This window comes from Vipera ursinii, assembly GCF_947247035.1.
Source record: "Vipera ursinii genome assembly, chromosome: 2".
NCBI classification, from domain to species: Eukaryota; Metazoa; Chordata; class Lepidosauria; order Squamata; family Viperidae; genus Vipera; species Vipera ursinii.
Genome location: NC_139513.1, coordinates 167696844 through 167717172, shown reverse-complemented (window position 1 = coordinate 167717172; position 20329 = coordinate 167696844). Strand labels below are relative to the sequence as shown.

The 20329-nt window shown below is 40.4% G+C and overlaps 1 protein-coding gene across 6 annotated transcripts in view; it reads left to right on the top strand.

The window, feature by feature from the left end:
- LOC310634273 (methyl-CpG-binding domain protein 1-like) overlaps positions 1-20329 on the top strand; it is an 86292-nt gene that overhangs the window by 46110 nt on the left and 19853 nt on the right. For 5 of the 6 annotated variants that reach the window (XM_083352483.1, XM_083352486.1, XM_083352485.1 and 2 more), the window contains 4 exons: positions 5057-5107; positions 5513-5578; positions 7944-8000; positions 13592-13756. In XM_083352483.1, coding sequence (XP_083208609.1) covers positions 5057-5107; positions 5513-5578; positions 7944-8000; positions 13592-13756 — 339 coding nt within the window. The remainder of the gene's footprint in view (positions 1-5056; positions 5108-5512; positions 5579-7943; positions 8001-13591; positions 13757-20329) is intronic. The other variant, XM_083352487.1, reaches the window with a different exon arrangement.

Genomic DNA, 20329 nt, shown 5'->3' with positions numbered 1-20329 from the left:
GATTCACTTACCAAATGTTAAGTTGTAAAAATGGGGCAAAACTCACTTAACACATTTCTCACTTAGCCACATAAATTTTGGGCTGAATTGTGGTCGTACGTTGAGGGCTACCTGTACAAGGGGAATGTGGATGCAAATCCAGCACCCAGTAACACTTAAGATTTTTACCCAGCTTCTGGATATGCATATTGGCACTCCACAATCCCAATAATGGTATCGGGTATTGTTTGCCCCTTTGAGGATGATCATGTTCCTCTAGGTAAGGGGTAGGCAACCTTGGCTCTTTTATGACTTGTGGACTTCAACTCCCAGAATTCCTGAGTCAGCATGGAAGTAAATGGCAGTAAAGAGCAAACAAACCTGTAGCAAGAGAAGAAAAAGGACCGGAAGCACAAAAAGTCTCAGGGCTGATACGGAAACAACATAGAGCAGACATGTCAAACACAAGGCCCGGGGGCCGGATCCGGCCCGCGAAGTGGTTTCATGCGGCCTGCGAAGCCATCCTGGAAACGGTGAGGGAACGGCCCCCACTGCCTTGGCCCAGAGACCCTCCTTCTGCCAGAGACCCTCAGATCTGTCCCACTCCTGCCCAGGCCCCCATAGGCACCCTTGATGCGAACCATGTAGAGCTGGCCACGCCCACCCAGTAGGCCATAAGCACTCTAGCCACGCCCACCCAGTAGGCCACGCCCACCCTGGCCATACCCACCCGGCCCCCTGAGGGCAACCACAATGCTGATGCGGCCCTCAATGAAATTGAGTTTGACACCCCTGACATAGAGGATTCAGCTCATATCAGAAAATGTCCTGAAGTGAACCAACAACCATGGTGGTGTTTGGACACATAACAGAGGGGCGTATATGTTTAAATAGGAGCTTCAGCCCAAGGCCAACCTAACTACCAAGGTCACAGTCCAAAGCTCATCATCAGCAGGGAGAGAAGATGCCTTTAGATAGGTGTGATGAATCCAGGTCTGGACTCCAGTAACCTTGACCACAGTATGGATGGTGAGAAGAACAGTATAAGGTCTCTTCCACTTTTCAGTCAAAGGATCGCCAGAAGGCCAGAATTTGACAAGAACCTAATCTCCAGGGCAGAATGAATGCACTAAGTGACCTGGACCAGGAGGACGAACAGTATTAAACAGCTTCAGAAATGGAAGAAATATTGTTAATCAGAAAGTGAACATATTCTCGAAGGACATGGTCCCTGAAGGTGGGAATGGAGGTAGATATAGAACTGATATGATAAACAGATGGCCTGCCATACATAATTTCAAAAGGGGACAGACCCAATGACTGTTTGGGCCTAGTCCGCATCTGCAAGAGAGCGAGAGAGGGAGCCTTAACACATCTAGAAAAGGCATCAACCAAAACTATCCAATACCAGAAACCTTGTTTTTGTGGGGCAGTTCAGTAAAATCAATTTTCCAAAAACTGTCCGGAGCATAACCATAGCTAAGCAACAGCACATTGCCTGACCACTGAGCTTTATAAAAATCCCAGGATAAATGTAATCTTTTATCAAAAATTCAGCCATGGCCTGGGAACCCCAATATGTTCCTTGCATGTAATTTTCTTAAGAGGACCAATAGCTCATGAACTGGGAGGAGTTTCATGCCATCCTTCTCCCCCCGATTCCCCTGTAAAGCAACACCCATTTTATGAGCTCTGTGCCTATTTTGAGTAGTATATGAAGGGTGTGGCACAGGTAATTGGAAATGAATGAATGCACACACCAAGGGGAAAGGGACTCGAAGCTTCAGACTTTGCGATGCGATCAGCAAGAGCATTACGTCTGCCATGTTTACTGTCCTTACCATGGGCCCTTACATGCATCTTGCTTGGAAGCAGATTGGCATCCAAAAGGCATAGCATATCAGAATCATTTAACTGGGCTCCCTTGCACAATTAACAAAACCATGCTCCTTCCATAAAGTACCACGAGCACGTTGGGAGAAATTTCCTGACGGTTAGAAGGACAAATTTCATGACAGAACAATTAAATCAGTGGCACGACTTGCCTTCAGGAGCCATGGATGCTCCCAACACTGGAGGTTTTTCAGAAGAGAGTGGACAACCATTTGTCTGAAATGGTATCGGGTCTCCGGCTTGAGCCAGGGGTTGGACTAGAAGACCTCCCAGGTTCCTTTATTTTGCTATTCTGTTATGTACTACACCATAAGCCAGGGGTCAGCAACCTGAAACAGTGAAAGAGCCACTCGGAACCGGTTCCCTCACAAAAGGAAAAACTGGGAGCCGCAAAAAATGTGTGCACATGCGCGTACATGCACGCATGCGCAGAACAGGGTTTGACTGAAGAGTGGAGCCAAGGCGAGATATGCACCTACCCTGCATATTTGAATTGATTCTTTGAACCTTTTTTAGTCCCACTTTTTTTTTTGGACTGCACATGGCAGAGGACTGGGAGCCGCAGGAGATAGCTGAAAGAGACGCATGCGGCTCCGGAGCTGCGGGTTGCAGACCTGTGCCATAAGCAAATCTGCTATTAGTATAACTATTGACAACCACACCATTTGATAACTCCAAGGCTCTAGTCAGGGCAGTAAGTGCAGCCTTTTGGGCTGAAGTTCCAATAGAGAGAGCTGCTGCTTCCCCTACCTGTTCCTCTTTAATTGAACGTGAGGATTGTTGAGAAGAGCAGTTTAAGACTTCACCAATCAACTTGCTGTTAGCCAGTGACACCCCCCCCCCTTTAATTTTAACAATTCCCGTACAGAGTGAGGAGTTTCAACCTCTGTGGGGGCTCCAAATGTCAGTTGATCAGCCCCAGACAATGGATGCAGCTACCTGGAGGCACCCTGGTCAGCCTTAGCAAGAGGGTCAAGTTATTATTATTATTATTATTATTTATTGAACTTATATACCGCCCTTCTCCCATAGGACTCAGGGCGGTTCACAAGGCAATTAAAAATAACACTACAATACAAAAAAGTTAATAATTAAAATAATTAAATTATCCTTGAGTAAAATATAAAACCCCTGTAACTCTAATTAAAACCCAATTACAATAAGTTAAAAATTAAACAACAACTTTATTGATTAGCCCTTGGGCCATATCAAAGTACAAAGTTCCAGCAACAAACCGTCACCGAAACTAGATAAAAACAATCCGAAATGGAATTTGATTAAAAATTAAAATTCTCAGTCCTGGCCGGAAAGCTCAAAGAGCCAGGTCTTCAGGTCCCGGCGGAACAAACGAAAATCAGGGGCAGTCCTGAGCTCTATGGGTAACTGGTTCCAAAGAGCAGGTGCACCCACAGAGAAGGCCCTCGCCCTGGGTGTTGCCCGCAGGCAATCTTTTGCCGGCGGCACCCTGAGAAGGCCCTCCCTGTGGGAGCGCACAGGATGAAGGGAACTTGATGCCGGCAGCAGGTGTTCCCTCAGATATCCAAAGATATTGCTTGGAAGAATTATGTTACAGGGTGTTCCCAGCTACCAAAGGTCTGGGACAACAGTCCCGCAGCCATTCCTTTGTTTTCAGACACATACAATGTAAGCAGCTTAGTAACATTGGGAATGCCCGATGCAGGAGCCTGCACAAGAACTTTCTTGACTCACAGGTCAATCTGGCACTCCCGCATCCATTCAAACTGTTCCCAATCAAGAGTCTTTAGTACCTTGGTAGAGTAGCTTAGCCAAGAGGTGAACGTTGAGAATCCAGATAAGATAGAATCCTGCCATGCCCCAAAATCCTTGTAGCTGGCATTTTCGTGAATAGGGAGACAGTTGTGAGAGGGCCAGCTGACATAAGGATATTTCTAAAAACATTTTAGTTCATCTTTATTATGACATGTATGATTCTTTGTTCAATGCTTTTTGCCTTTCAGAATTTATGCTGTTCTTTTCAGACTTACTTCTGGACTACGTAGGCTCTGAGGCATTTTCTTTCAATATTGTTGTACATACCGTTATTCTTAACTGTGACTTTTTTGTTAGTCTGGAATGAACCGTTATTGGGTCCTCTAGCTTAAGAATACTATTAGTATAAACCAGACGGGGTATGCTCAATTATATTACATTGCTATTCTGAAGGGGAATAAAAGTATATGGTGCTAATATAAGATGTTTGCCTCCTGAAACTTTGCTTTTATTTATAAAGATATGAGCTTCTAGCCTAACTTACACTGAAAAGCATGAAGGAATTCAGAGAAAAACCTAATTATTCATGAATATTTTGTATACAAGGCCTATTTGACATAGAACTGATTTTCAAGTAAGTAGTACTATAACAGCAACTTCAGTTACGATTTCTAGAGGCTGAGGATAAGCTGTTGATACCTGGTGTATCTTTTTTTTTAGTAACTAGAGCATTATAAATAAGGTGGTGCTTAAATGTTTGTAACTCCTTTTGAATTTCCAATATTTCTGTGTAAATATACCCTAAAATGTGATCTCTTCTCCACATGTCCTAAAATTAAATAAAGAGAATTCAATTAAACCAAATGAATGAAAAACAGTACACTTATTTATGTACTGAGTAAAATGATCCAAAGCTACATATAAACAGTCATCATGGACTTTATGGACATCCAAGGAGAAACTAAACTTGCTCCTCAAGTATACCAAGATGAAGATGAAGTTTCCGTATGCTGGCCAATTCCCTTCTCTCTGAAACATGCAGCCATAAAAAGAATCTTGGGCTGTATAATCCCTAAGGAAGAGTTATGTAAGGAACATTCCCTCAGGATATATAAAGATCATTTTGAATTTTTGGTGTGTTTGATATGAACTTTAAAATCTGTGGATTCCAGTCTAACAATTAGACCTTTGTGTGCTCAAATGCCTTTCTCCTGGGTCTGTAAAAACCTTTGCTCTGTATGGAAATGATCTGGAAATGTAAGAATTCAATTTAATAATGCGTGGCTGCATTAACTGGAAATAATCACAGCATGCTTTTCTCCTGAATCTGAGATCCCTGGTCAAAGACTTCAATGAATACAGATTCCACAGGAGTGATTCCTAAAAATTAAATGTATCTGAGGTGCATGTTAACCTTGTCATTCTAGCACTAAATGGCTCTTGATCCTTCCAGAAAAAAATCCCACCCAAGAAGGACAGCTGCAACTTGAAGAAACCTATAGCAGTAAGTACCTGCTATGTGACTTTCCTTTGCTCCCTTTCATTCCACTTCATTTTGTTCGGCTCTTTTGCTCCTCTGTTCTGCTTGCGTGGTTTTCTGGCTCCAACGTGAGTTTTGAATGAATCAGCAGCAAGAGAGAGTGGCAAAGCTACAGCCAGCCAAGCGGGATTACAGAGGGAACTCTTTGTCTCCCAAGCCACAACATCCCTTTTCCATTGTGGATTGCTTCTTCGTTCATAGTGCCTGTGCAGATTGGAATGTGGCACGTAGTGAGTCGGAAAGTGGCTTTTGTGCATGGCTTCCCATCTTTGTTTTTGGGAAGAAGCCTTTGCGGTGTGTGCATCTATGCATAGATTTTTCTCTTTGATTCGCTACAACTTGGCCCTTATGTTTCTCGGTTGATCCCAGGAATCTTCAGCAAAGAATGTCTTCACCCCAAAACAGTGTGGGCAGAAAAAGCCAACTTTAACCACAGTGAGTGGCTCTACTTCATGCAAATAAAAATGACAGTTAATGTTCTACAGGGATCTGAATCTCCACTCCCACCCCTGCCCTTAGTTATATATGTTGATACTGGAAGCAGACCAGTTTATGAGGTGGATTTAATTTCAAGGATGATAAACACTGGAAGCTAGTGCAAAACTGTAATGTAATGTTTTGACCAACAGGAGCTTGGTTTCTGTGTCCTCTGTCTTAGGTCAGGCACATTTCTTTAGTCCAGGGGTAGGCAACCTCGGCTCTTTTATGACTCATGGACTTCAACTCCCAGAATTCCTGAGCCAGCCAAGCTGGCTCAGGAATTCTGGGAGTTGAAGTCCATGAGTCATCAAAGAGCCGAGGTTGCCTACCCCTGCTTTAGTCTAACATTGGATAGCACAAGGTTCTTGGGAAACAATTATATTGAATCTGACTAACAATGAACTTGGAGTTAGAAGTTCTTGTTGCTCCTTCAGCTTTGTATGTCTTTATTCATCCCTTGTTTTTCTTCCTCGGTCTGTTAGAATAAGTCCCATCCTGATGCCTGCTGGAAAGGGAAGGGAAGGAAGGAAGGGAAATTTCTATGCTTCCTGCCATATTCCCACAAGGAAACACAATGGGGAAGCTGGTAGGAGCATGGAAGTTGCTCCTATCTCTACTGTTTTTTTTTTTTTGCCTGCCCTTGGTCTTTCTGTTTTTTGTTTGTTTAGATAAGGAAATATCTCTGAAATGATGGCCCAAGCAGCATGGGTTTCTAGTTCTTTATAAACTCTCTAAGGCTGCTAGAATTAGGAAAATGGGCCTCACACTGTCAGTCTTCTAGGTCAGTATGGAATGCAATATATTACCTATTTTTTTGAATGTGCTTTATGGAACATTTCCATCAGCACACTATTAACTTAATGAAAAAATTGAAGAGCTTTCTTATAAAGAAGTTTCAGGCAAGGATCTTTCCAATATCTTTGAGCACACTATCTTTGTTCTCATTTTCTTTGCTGTCTTCATTTCTTTGGCTGTCAGGGTGGGCAATTTCCAAAGGCTCAGTTGGCCCCAGGCCATCCCCAACAGAGGCACTCTGCCACCGCAGTAAGTGGTCTGCATACCTGTTCTTTTAGGGAAATTTGCATAATGGTCTGGGGATTGAAGATGATTAAAGTTCACATTGAACTTCTTTGGGGTAAAGCCCCAGTCTATAGAGACAAAGGCTGGTGCATGCAGAAATGGGTTACTCCCAGATATCAAAGATTATCTCTTGAAAGGCATAAATGCCTTGCTATCTATACACCTAAGGGACGCGGTGGCTCATTGGGTTAGGACGCTGAGCTTGTCGATCAGAAGGTCGGCAGTTTGGCGGGTCAAATCCCGAGTGCCGCGTAGCAGAGTGAGCGCCTGTTACTCGTCCCAGCTTCTGCCAACCTAGCAGTTCGAAAGCACGTAAAAAATGCAAGTAGAAAAATAGGGACCACTACGGTGGGAAGGTAACAGCGTTCCGTGCGCCTTTGGCGTCTAGTCATGCCGGCCACATGACCACGGAGATGTCCTCGGACAAACGCTGGCTCTTCGGCTTTGAAACGGAGATGAGCACCGGCCCCTAGAGTCGGAAACGACTAGCACGCATGTGCGGGGGAACCTTTACCTTTTTATCTATACACCTATAAAGAACTAAGCCATAGGGTTGTTTCCTTGCAAGTGAATAAAAAGGACAAGCATAAGCACGTGCATTTTTGTTATTGCCATTCAAGAAGGAAGAAAAAAAGGGTGTTTGTGTTTGTGTATGTATATATATAATTTAAAAAAATACGACCACAGAATTACAAGATAGCACCATATTTGGATATTAGATTAGTACCATAATATAAATTGCCTTACCTAAAAGCTATAATTTATGCATGTGGGTTGAGCAAAATTGAATCACAACATATGCTGCACTCATTCTAAAAGATAAAATAATTCAGAATCACTTTTCCCCCAATGTTCTTCAAAATGTTCAATTGTTAAATCTGGAAATTGGGCGGAACACATATCAACGGAAGAGCATTTGAAAATACTTTCTTTTTTTTCTGAACTAAGTGCAATAGATGGGGTAATTTTTTATATAATTATAAAGCAGTTTTTTTAATTATTTCTATTCCTCATTTAGAAATTAACTTTTTCCCTTTACTCACACACAAAATTTTGAAAAACTCTTTCAGAACATGCACTCGGTTAAGTTACAGGAGTTGGGGAAGCCACCTTATCCTTACTTCATACCTTTCTTTCTGTCCACTTCTTTTTGCTCATTTTTGGATGTCTCCTATGTTTCCACTTAGATTATAATTTCCGTTTGTTAATTCTATCACTTGTTCTGTCCTTCTTATTCTAGAAATGGAAACCTATCATACAAAGGGATCCAGGAGGCAATCCTCTTGTAAGGCATAGGGTATGTATGCAAAAGGGTAAATATATATATATCAAATAGGCTGGTTTCTCTTGCAAAGTGAACAGTAAATATTCCTGTGGCATAGTGTTTGGGGAAATCCAGATCCACTTAGACACAGGAATCTTGAATGTTTTCTAGTGAAGGAGTTATAAAATGGAACCATCCCTACATTAATCCTACTTGTACTATATATTTCTGCTCCTTTGAACAGTGATGAAATGTTCTGACCTTTTCTAGTTTGGCAAAGACTGAAGTTACTTTATTTCAAAATGTTGAAAGTATATTTCAGTTTGGTCCCTTAGAAATTATGGGAAATATTGGAATTTCTGAACCAATAATACCAGAACACAATAGGTTTCCTCAAAATGGGAAAGAGAAAGAGAGAGAAAGTATTAGTGGTCTTCAGTGGAGAATTCTGAAGCAAAGAGAAGTCAGCATTTCAGTACAGCATAATCTGGGATCTGAGACTGAATTCTTTTTTGACAGGTTTGAAGGGAAAGTAACATGGAGCATGAAATAACATTTGATCTGGTTAGCTCTCTCATTACTTAGGTATATATTTGATTCAGGTTTAAGGAAAGACTAGTCTTGCATGACAAGTATTGCTTCAGCTCCAACTAACTTGCTCATTTGAATTTTTTTGTATTCTTAAAACTGGCTGAAACTGACAAAAGTTCCTATTGCGTTAGGATCCAAGTAGTTTCATAGAGTAATTGATGGAACTTCAGATATCTCTAGAGTGTCTGGATGACGTAGTGGTTAGAGTACCGCCTGGGATGTGAGAGACTGGGGTTTCAATCCTGGTTAATACCTACCTTACTGGTAGTCTCTGGAAAAAGAACCCCTAATGTTTCATCTTCCTACCTCAGATATGAGGTTACGTGAATTAGAAGAGTCATGCTGACTTGGAGGTTGTCTGGATTAATACAATCTGTGTCAGATGCTAAGGAACCAGGACAATCTGATAATTAAGTGGTCTACTGGAACAAACCATACATGGATGAGATCAGAGAACCAGGAACTGATGGAATGCTACTGCTACAACAGCAGTAGCATATGAAGGAACTATAGATAAAAGACCTGTATCCACGCTAACTGAGAAACAGTTACCCAGTGCTTGAACATAGTGAAGAGGAAACTGCTCTCACAACTTGAGGTAGACTAACTACGCATTACATTCCAGACTCAAGAACACTTTGAAGAACTATTGGATGTGCAACCAACACCTGTAGTTGGAATGTCACTGTCATCCCCTTCAGGAGCAAGAGCAAGAGCACTTATATATGGTGCCATAGTGCTTTATAGCACTTTCTGAGCTGTTTATAGTGTCAGCGTATTGCCTCCAACAATCTGGGTTCTCATTTTTCAGACCTCGGAAGGATGTAAGGCTGAATCAATATGGAGACGGTCAGGATCGAACTCCTGGTTGTAGGCAGAGTTAGCCTGCAATATGGCATTCTAACTACTGCTCCACCATGGTTCAGAGCAGCTAATATGAGGCACAAGATCATGGATAAACTAGCTACAGTCAGCTCTCAGGGCTGATTACCAAGGCTCAGTGGAGAAGTGCCATCAAATAGTACATAAGAGGCTGCCAATAGAGCTCTCACTAGCACCCTACTATCGCCATAACTCAAACCAATGAACTGATATACCTTACAGCCACTGTAATCCTGGAGATGCTTGGCTGTATGATCAAGAACAACAGCAGTATATAACCACTATTATAGACACCTCCCATAAAATGAGGTTAATGGCTAAAATCATGGCAACTCAGAGGTTAATCAGTAAAACCCAAAATCAAAGTAACATTTTTTCCCCACCTCAAGCACAAAGTCCAGAAGTGGTTTCCAAGTAGAAACAAAAGTATTTATATTCTTCTTTTATCAGCACAGTCAATTTAGCCATCTCTGCTAACTCCATCGGCTTTTGTAATCAATCATCCATGGTGGGAATCAAGAAATTCTTCCATTTTTGTGTGTAGAGTAGTCTTGCTGCCATCAACATATATTAAATCGGAGTTCCAAATTTTTCCAGTTTAAGAGTGAAACTATGATCTGTATGGATGACATAAAGCTGTATGCTACGAATGAATAAGGCATCTACTCACAGATCCACCTGACATTGATCTACAGGGAGGACATTGGGAGTTCATTCAGAGAAGTGGCTAGATCGTACTAAAGAGAGGGAAGATAGTTAAGATTGTGCAGTGGGACTACCAGTGAGCCACATAGCAGACATACAGACCAGCTACACATACATTGGTATCCCATAGTGACATGGGAATCACAATGAGGAGGCAAGAAAAATGGCAACATCCAAATACCACCAAAGATTAGACAGGTTATGAAGAGACAGCTCAATGTGAAGAACAAGTTCCATATCATCAACAGATACAACCTGATGGTCAACCCTGCCAATATGGTGAATTGGTTAAAGGAGGGTATGGAAGCTGCCCATGTCGAGACCTGGAAGCTCCTATGTATGGAGGTTTCCATCCCAACACCCAGGGACTGTACATCAGAAGGAAAGAGGGTGGGCTGGGTCTAGTGGTGCACTATCTTGGATAAAACTCAGAGCATCCAGGAATACATCTTAATAGTGCGCCAAAGATAAGCTGCTAAGAGAATGCCTGAAGAAGAAGCAGACATGGTAGGAAGATCAACCAGAGGAAGTGCCAGGGCAAAACAAAACCCCGCATGGGATGTACCATTGACAGATAGTGAAATGGCAGACATTGGGAAATTCTTCCAGTGGCTGGAAAGGGCTGGAGTGAAAGATAGCACTGAGGCACTGATATTAGCAGCAGAAGAATGGACGCTACATATCAGTAGAAGCAGGGGTCAACTACACTAAGGACCCAAAGTACAGACTCTCTGTATCTACTTAACAGCCCAACCAAGTAGTTGGGATTGTATACTGGAACAGTTTGGGACTCTTAACAAGTTTGAGGAACAACAGTGCTAGGAACTGCTAAGAGTAGTCTGGGTGGGCTTTGCAGCAGTAGGAGGAAGACGCATTCCAGTGTACTGTACCCGAATCTAAAACAGCTTCTATTTAAAATGTATATAAAAGGTGGAGAGGGAACTTATCATCTCCAGGACATACTCTGTATGCCTTTTTGTGGAGGGGGCAGATGGAGCCCCCCTCTTCTCAGTGGGATTGTGGAATTCAGAGCCATTCTTTAGAAATAAAGGCAATGCTATAATCTAGCAATTTGCTTTGCACTATGCCTGTTTCCCACTGACTTTTTTTTCCCTTTTGAAAGAATCTGAACATTAAACTGAATAAAATAGTATGCGATAAAGCAGGGTTTTAAACTATGCTGCAGTCTATAAGAGATTTTAAAGGCCATAGAGAAAAGGGTTTTTTTTGTTCAGAATCGTTGAATCTGAGTTGTGAGCAGTGGGCTCTCACAAACAAAATTTGATAAGGTGTTAACTTAAATTGTGAGCTTGTTCATTTGTTTCCCATGAAGCATTATTTCAGTTTCAATCCAAGATTCTTCCTTGGAAGCCATATTCAGCTGGCCTTTAATTTAGCTGGCTGCTAGAATTACTTCTCTCTTTTGTTCTCTTGAGAGATTCTTCCTAGAAGAAAACCCTTTTGTTGTTGATTCAAAACAAAAAAAAATAACTATAAGCAAGGCTTTGTTCTTCAAAATCAATTACGTTATACAGGTAGTCCTCAACTTACAGCCATTCGTTTAGCGGCTGAAGTTACAGCAGCACTGAAAAAAGTGATTTGTGACTGTTTTTCACACTTTTGACCATTGCAGCTTCCCCCTGGGGAACCCAGATTTGCTTATCAACTGTTACTAACTTAACAACTGTAATGGTTCACTTAACAACTGTGGCAAGAAAGGACATAAAATGGGGCAAAATTCGCTTAGCAACCGCCTTGCTTAGCAACAGAAATTTTGGGCTCCATTGTGGTCATAAATCGAGCATTAAGTGCACATGTTTAAAATCTAGATGGTATTAATAAAAGGTGTCAGAATCACTGCTGCTCCATAACTCTTCTTGGAATCCTCTCCCCTAATCAGTCCTTTACTCATTTCATTTGGCTATGCTATGATACAAGGCGTGTAATGCTGGGTCTTTTTTGTACTTCAAAGTACACCAAACAAACTGCAGAGAGAGTCTGTCAGTGGGAGAAGAACGCCGCAATGTTCTCCAACTTTTCTGAATTAAAAATGTCTTGGGGAACAAGAATTTCAAGTCCTCCCAGCCACTAACTTATGTTGGGTTCCTCCCGACAGAAGAAGCAATTGGGAGTGGCGAAAGAGAGGAAGAAAGTGGGCCATCCTCCCAAGCATCCTGTGGCTAAACTCAAGAACAGTGTGGTAAAATGTGTTTCTTTTTTTTTTTTTTCTTTTTTTTTTGGTTTTCTGATTTATCTGGAACGTGGCCAATTTTGAATGAACAGATTGGGCAAGCAGGTTAAATAGGTGAACTCGTCAGGACTAGTGGAATCCGCTACAAAGCGAATCCACAGTCCCAGGGGAAGCACAAAACAGATTCTGCATTGGGATCCAATGGGCTATGAGTATCCAAAGTGGGAGGAAGGAAAATGAGTAGCTATAGAACTTGCTTTGAAGAGTTTCGTAAGTCTGTCACTCCCCAGAGAGGCAGAGACAGCAATAAAATAACTGATCTAATTTCAATAATCTTTTGAACAGTAATTCTTGACAAATACAGGACGTAAGAAAGAAAAGGAAGATATGAGTGTACGGAGTAGACTCCTACAAACTTTGGAGATTACTTTTCATCTTAATACTTATGTGATTCTTCTAGGCAGCACCCTCTGATTATAGTAGACCCAACCAGCATGTTGTACAAGTTGAATTTACATAACGCTGAGCAGCTAAAACTTGATATGAAGGATCTGTGTCCTTATCTCAGTGATCACTGGTATAGCTATAATAAGGCAAGGAATGTTGCAGCTGTCTTCTTCTGAAGTATAGGTTTGAATCTCTCTTTCTTATTAGACTGTAAGAGCTACATTGGTCATTCTGGGTCCAGGGAACATTTCATTTCCTTGATTTTCAAAACAACAACAACAAAACAACAACAACAATTGGCTTCATTGTTTAAAAATTCCTGCAATACGCAGCGGTTCTAAGGTTTCTGAAAAAGAATAGAGTTGGTTGAATTGTCTATGGAGATTCTCAGTCATTCAGGTCATGGATGTCCCAAAGGTGCTTTCTTCAAGAGACAACTGGACTTTCTTTATTTTTCCTTGAAGATGTTTTGCTTCTCATCCAAGAAGCTTCTTCAGTTCTGGGCTTCTTGAATGAGAAGCGAAATGTTTTCAAGGAAAAACAAAGAAAGTCCAGTTGTCTCTTGAAAAAGCACCTTTGGGACATCCATGACCCGGATGACTGAGAATCTTCATAGACACTTACCTATGCAAGTTGGTTGAATTGTTTATGCTTCAGTTGCATTTGAGGGAGATTTATTTCCTAATTCTCGCATAGTACAAAGCTTGTGAACTTTGCGCCTTTCAGAAATAACTGGATTATTTAGATACTGTCCTAGGCTTGGCAACACATTCTTCCTGGCATGATACCTCCCTTTTTCTCCTTGTAGCATTCCTCCAAAAATCAGCAAAACCAGACGTGTGGTGAATGTGAAGCCTGCCTGCTGAAAACAGACTGCGGCCGCTGTGATTTCTGTTGTGACAAGCCCAAATTTGGAGGGAAGAACCTCAAGCACCAGAAGTGCCGCTGGAGGCAATGTCTGCAATTTGCAATGGTTGGTGTACCCTCTCATCTGTTGTATTGTGCTCTCTATCTACACTTTGCTACTTGTAGATTGTAGTATTTTGTAAGCCATTTCATGCTTCTCTGTGCTAAGAGTGGGTACCAAGAGCTCATACTAACAAAGCCTTGCATGTTGTAGGTCTCATTGCAGTATGTGCATTTTTTTCAAAATCATGTTGTCGAATTGTCAGATCTCAAGTCTGTATATTGTCAGGATTGGTCAACTTGGGTTTCTTTATTCCAGGGATGGGCGGCCTGAAATTGAATTGTTTATAAATACCTCCTGGAGGTGAATAGCAGATTCTAATTGATTTGCATTTGAAATCTTTTCTTTTAATATTGATCTGGTCGCAGTGACAAAATAACACGACGGGAAAAAGCTATTATAATTCATTTTCCCTTGTTGTTAGAACAATTCCTGCTTTAAAATTGCCAGACAATATTAAAGGTGTTATAGGGAATGCAGTCAGTAACTCCTCTATACGTGTTCCTGTTTTAGCCCAAACAAAGTATCTCTGATCACATGCACAAAGCGGGAATATGTACATTAATTAACGATGGCAGACTCATTAAATTAAAGCAGTACTGCCACTGTATGCACTTCCTTTGGTTTATATAGATTGATCACATGAGTTTGAAGGAAGTAGGGATTTATTTATTTTATTTTTATTCACATTTTTTAGCCGCCCATCTCTCTTGGGGAGAGGCTCTGGGCGGTGTACAATAAACTGTTAAAATATAAAAACACCATATAACAATTACGAATTTAGAAAATGTAGAATTTAAAAGGAGTCAAAGATTATTAAACTCTGTTAGAAATTAATTAAAAAGACAAAGAGGGGACTCTCGGCACCAACCACAATGGGACAAAGACTGTTCCATAGGTAGCCTGAGGGGCCCGTACCATGTAGGGCTTTATAGGTCACACTCGACACCTTGAATAGGATCTAAAACCCAACTGGCATCCAGTGCAATTCTTTGGATCAATATGTTTTACAGAATTTAAGGGTGTGTGCCTCTCTAGATAGGCTGTGTGTAAAAGCTATTGTGGGAGGAGAACAAATTTTACTTGGCAAGATGAGATTGATTTGAAGTGGATTTTTAAAAAATACAGGCTACAGGAATGCCATGGAAAAAGATGTTGCATTGGATATACAAAGAAATTGGTATCTTAATGATTATGTGAGGTATATAAATACTAAACCAAGGAAGTGACCTGGATAATTTTCCTATAATGGATTTATTGAAGAGGTTTGTTAAAGCTTTAAAGAATTTTGTGAGAAAAGGCAAAGAAAAAATAAAAGATCAGGTTCCAGACACTTCAGATCAAGATTGTTAGAAGTAAAAGTAAGGAATATAATGATGGTTTATTTGGTCAGGAAATAGATACATTGTTATCTCTTAATGGACTTGATGATATCAGGATGGAAATGAGGAGACTGAGTATTTGTATATAGATAAGAAATAGGAGATAGGAAGAAGAGATCATTTGTTGTATTTCAAGAGAAAGTGACAAATTATTAAAATTGTTTATACTTAGGAAGAAAGGGAAATGCTTTTTTTCTTTATACTGCATTCTTTTTTCTTTTCTATTTTTCTTTCTATTTTTTTCTTTTCTGAACCTTCTATTTTTTCCCCTTTTATATTGTTTAGTTCGTATTTGTATTGTTATATTTAATATATATATATTTAAAATGATCTGTAATGGAACACTGTTGTTTTGGAAGCTATTGTTTTTTTTACTTCCAGCCTCACTCTTTGCCCTGCACTGGTGGAGACTCTCTGAGTTTGGTCACACTTCTCTGGATTGGATTTGTAGGATCTTTCTTTTAGACATAACAAGCTTTGCTCCTTTTGGATCCAGGACTTCCTGCTATGAAGCAGTCCCTGCTGATTTGGCATTGTATGATTGAATGAATACATAAAATGACTTTCGAAAGAGTCCACTTTTCCTCTTATTGATGCTGTAACTATTGAAAGATTGAAATTAATAGTTTTTGCAGTCAGTAAGCACTGCCTAGTTCAGTTCGTTTCAAAGAGCAGGAATTATGTTTGTCATTCAGATTTGGTGTTCAGATATATATTACGGCGGTGTGTGTGTGTGTGTGTGTGTGTGTGTGTGCCAACTTCATCATTAATCAGGAGCTATGATTTATATTCTTGATGTCTTTTTTTACACTTTATTCCCTAATTGAGTTATAAGAATACAAACTTTAAAAAATTAAGTTGGAAAACTTTAAATAAACTTTTTGATAGGTTGCCTGACTAATAAGGTTTGGTTCAACAAACAAGGAAAAGGACATATTTGTGTTTCATTCATTAAACACAATTGAGGAGATTACCATATTGTGCTAAGTCAAAATTTGTTTTTTTAATGATCTGTTGCTGTGTAAACCCAGCCATGTGTGATTTGTCTAGAAGATTTTGTGCAGATTTATCTGATGTTATATAAAGCCTACTTGCTTTTACATGTTTTGACTCTTATCTCCAGGTGTCTTAAGTCTGACCTTGGACAGACAATAAAATATTTCCCTGTCTCAGTACTGTTTGTTTAATAAACCTTATATTATCTTTTCCCTGTTTTATCATACCTGGATGATTTTTTGCTGTATTTTAATCTTTATTGCAAGATCAGGTTAAATACCTTGCTCTGGAACTGGCAAAATCATAATACAGTCCAATCTTCACCTGATTAACCAAGGAACATTATTTTAAGTGGCATAAATATTATGAAAAAAACCAGCTTGACCAGTTGTTTCAGCTCAGTATTTATTCCTGAATGTAGCCAACATTTAGATTTGGAGAAAGTTGGAATTCAAGCAGGATTTAACTGCTTCCCAAGGCTAACTCCAGTTTCTTTACTTCCTTATGGAGAAATGAATTCAGCACCCATTTATTTGACTGCAATGGTGGGTTTTAACTCTGAGCTGAATAGCTGTAGAGCAGGGGTGCCAAACTGCTGGCCCAAGGTCGTCATGCTGAAACTGTGCCCACCCCATTGCCGGCAATGGGGGGAAAAAAGTCACGATACATCGTGACACATCACATGACGTTGCGAGTTTGACACCCCTGCTGTAGAGTTGTAAAAGTTGTAAGAACTAAGGAGGCGCCAGCAGGAAAGAGTTTGTTCTCTTGATTCTGTGTTGGCCTGACCACATAGGATTTACATGGTTTTTTTTGAGCAAGCTGATCATACAGCGTTAGTGGCTGGGGTTATAACTTGGATTAGCTACTTAGAAGTGTTTCTTTATGCACACTTGCTAAAGCAGTTTTAATCTGCTGAATGTAGAAGGCTGAGATTCTCAAAATGATAAATTCTTTACCTAATGAAATATCTGCACTTGGCATGACTTTGGAACGGGTGTTTGCGTGCACGACTAAGCATTATAAGCTGCATCTATTTGTATAAGTGAAATGAGTAAGCGGCAAACATAGAGGGAATACAAAAAGAGATGCATGGACTCTTAGGTATCTACTAAGGTGAATTGGATACGGTCATCTTTTTCTTCAACCATAAAGATGGAGAGACCCAGAAAAATACTTGAGCAAGGACATACAGTATATTCATAAACACTCTATTGTTCTAATGCCCCAGCTGTATTTGATATTCCATAAACTTTGCCCTGGGTGGCTTTAAGCATTGACCTATCTTTGATCACTATTCCTGACTTTATTATCTCATTCACTTGCTATCCTGTCTGGACATATAAATAAGAGATCTGCTCCAATCTGTAGCAAAAATAAAGAAAGATATTTAAAAAGTGTTTTGGAAGATAGATGAGTTGGAAGAAAGAAAATGTGCATGCTAGCTAAGTATCTTACAGAAAAAGACAAGAATTGTAAAAGAAAAATATCTTGGAAGACTACTTCTGGCCTTTGTATAAAAACAAAACTAGTCTTTTACTATTCTTACCATGTTTTCCCCAAAGTAAGACCCAACCGGAAAATAAGCCCTGGCATGATTTTTCAGGATGTTGGTAATACAAACCCCATCCCAAAAATAAGCCCCAGTTAAGATCGTCAGTGAGACGGATGCATTTAGTACTATAATTTCCCTGAAAATAAGACCTAACTGTAAAATAAGCCCTAATGCATCTTTTGGAGAAAAAAATAATATAATATAATATAAACTGGGCGTGCTGGCCCTATGGAACCAACTTCCCACGGAACTCAGGACTGCCCCCAACCTTCGTTCATTTCGCCGGGACTTGAAAACCTGGTTCCTCGAGCTGTTTGGCCCAGACTGAGGGGTTTTAATTTAATTTAATTTAATTGGGTTTTAGTTTAATTTCAGGGATTGTAATTTAATTATAGTTTTAATCTGATTTTAACTTTGTATGCTATGTATTTTAATTTTGCCTGTAAACCGCCCTGAGTCCTACGGGAATAGGGCGGTATATAAATTTAAATAATAAATAAATAAATAATACCTGGTCTTAATTTTGGGGAAACACGATATATATAATTATGGGGTTCTTATCTGCAGCAACAGAAACTGAGAACTTCTGTTCCACAATTTTGATCCAAGAGTGGCATAAACCTGGCAAATTAAAAAGCTTGCATATAAGTTCCTTCGCAGTCTCTTTGGAAAGATTTGTGAGTTTTTTGTGTTGTGAGTCTCCGGAAAAATTTTCTTCTAGAAATAGATGTATTAACTAAGAAAAATTATGGTAGTTCTGTTGAGAACAGAGGAATATGGATTGTCTGCTACAGTGAACGGCCCATATTTGAGTGAGTCAAAGCAGCCCTATTTTGACTTATAGTAAAAAAATGTGGTGTCAGTGTCCTGAGATCTAGATATTTGTGTATACCAGCTTTAAAATCCTGCCATTTTGGGTTGATATTTCTTACATAATATCCTAGTTGCCTTAACATCCCCAGCTTGATCTTCAAACCTCCACTTTGTCCTAGCTGTGCCCCTATTCTGCCTTGCAGTTTCTTTTGCGGGGCAGGAGGATGGTGGGGGTGAAAAGATATGCTTCCTCGTGCTTTATGTTGTTTTGTGATGTCTTGAATGTGCTTGAGGGAAAAATGTGCCTCTTGGGAACAGACCAAGGAAGTGGAAGGTTTTGTGTTGGGCCTGTGGCTTCAGGAAGACGCGGGCCATTCTAGTGCACTGCTTGCTTTTGTAATAGGGCTCCTTTGTGGGTGGCTGCTACTTGTCATCTCCACAGTTTGCTTTTCTTCATTAATTCATCTTCCCTTCCCTTCCCTAGAAGCAACTACTTTCTAAGGAATGGAGCAGCCCAGATGCAGTGGGGACAGTGGCAGCGGGCAGGAAAGTCAGGAGGAGGAGGAGCAGCTTCGGTGGCCACAACCACAAACCAGCCAGGATCAAGCAGGTGGGGCAGTAGGGAGCTGAGCTGAGGGAGTGTGGCCAGAAGCAAGTGGACAAAAGTCAGCTTTTCTAGCCAGAGGCAATTAGCCACCCACTTCAACTTCTGCTGTTGAATAGCCACTGAATATGGGAACTAGCTGCTAATACATGATTTCTCAGTGATATCTTCCTTGTTATTCCACCAAGTCCCCTTCAAGCACAGCTTTATTCCAACTTGAATTTGGCAGTGAGCATAAGCTAACTTTTGCCACAAGGGTCTTGACAGGATCATGGTCTTGACTCTGAACAATTGGGGATACCCAGGCTGCTTTTTTTTCCAGGCCGTTCCTTCATAACTCTAATTACCTTTATGATGACCTCCTCCTTCTTCTCCAGAATTGTCTCCATAAGGTACCTCCATCCTTCCTGCTGTCTATTACTTTGTAGTCTCGTGTGCTGCCCTGCTAGGAAGCTTGTATCGAAGAAGCAGGACTGGAGAGTATTGCACGGAATTCTTTCTGGGTTATAACTTGGTGCTACAAAATGGCTAGATTTCAATTTTCTGGGCATTCACTGTCTTTATTGTAAGATTAGGGTCTTGATCGCCCATTTAGAAAAGAGACACTAGGGATTGCTTTACCTGCTTCAACTATTTGTGAATTCTAATCCAAATTACCAATCTGAATCCTGCTTTCCAACTTGAAATTTGTAGCTTTCCTTGCAGGCAATTTGGAATGGACAAGTATAATAATGATACAGTTTTCAGCTCAGCATTTTTGACTTTTTTAAAAAATAGGAAAAAATAGTGGTTTCCAGTCAAAAGACATACAAACCAACACACTTTCCTATGGATATATAGGCAAGAATATGAGGCCGAGGACTGTAATATATTTTTAATAGCCATTGAAACAATTTGTAAAGGTAGATTTTAGTGTATCTTAATTGAATATGTAGTTGTGAGATGATATATTATTGCTTGGGACTTGAAATAATTAAAGACATAATCTGTTACATGCTGCTTAGGATAGCATCCTAGCCTGGATTCAGGGGATTGTAATTGAACAAACTGGAACCTATTCATCGTGTAACCCCAATTAAACCTAACGACCAAATAAGGATTTGCGCCGACTATAAGGCCACCTTAAACCGAGCTCGCTTGAACTCGCACGCTTACCCTGTCCCAGCAGTGAAAGACGTCCTCGCGGCCATCAGGTCCGGCGCCATCTTTGCGAAACTTGACTTGGCGCA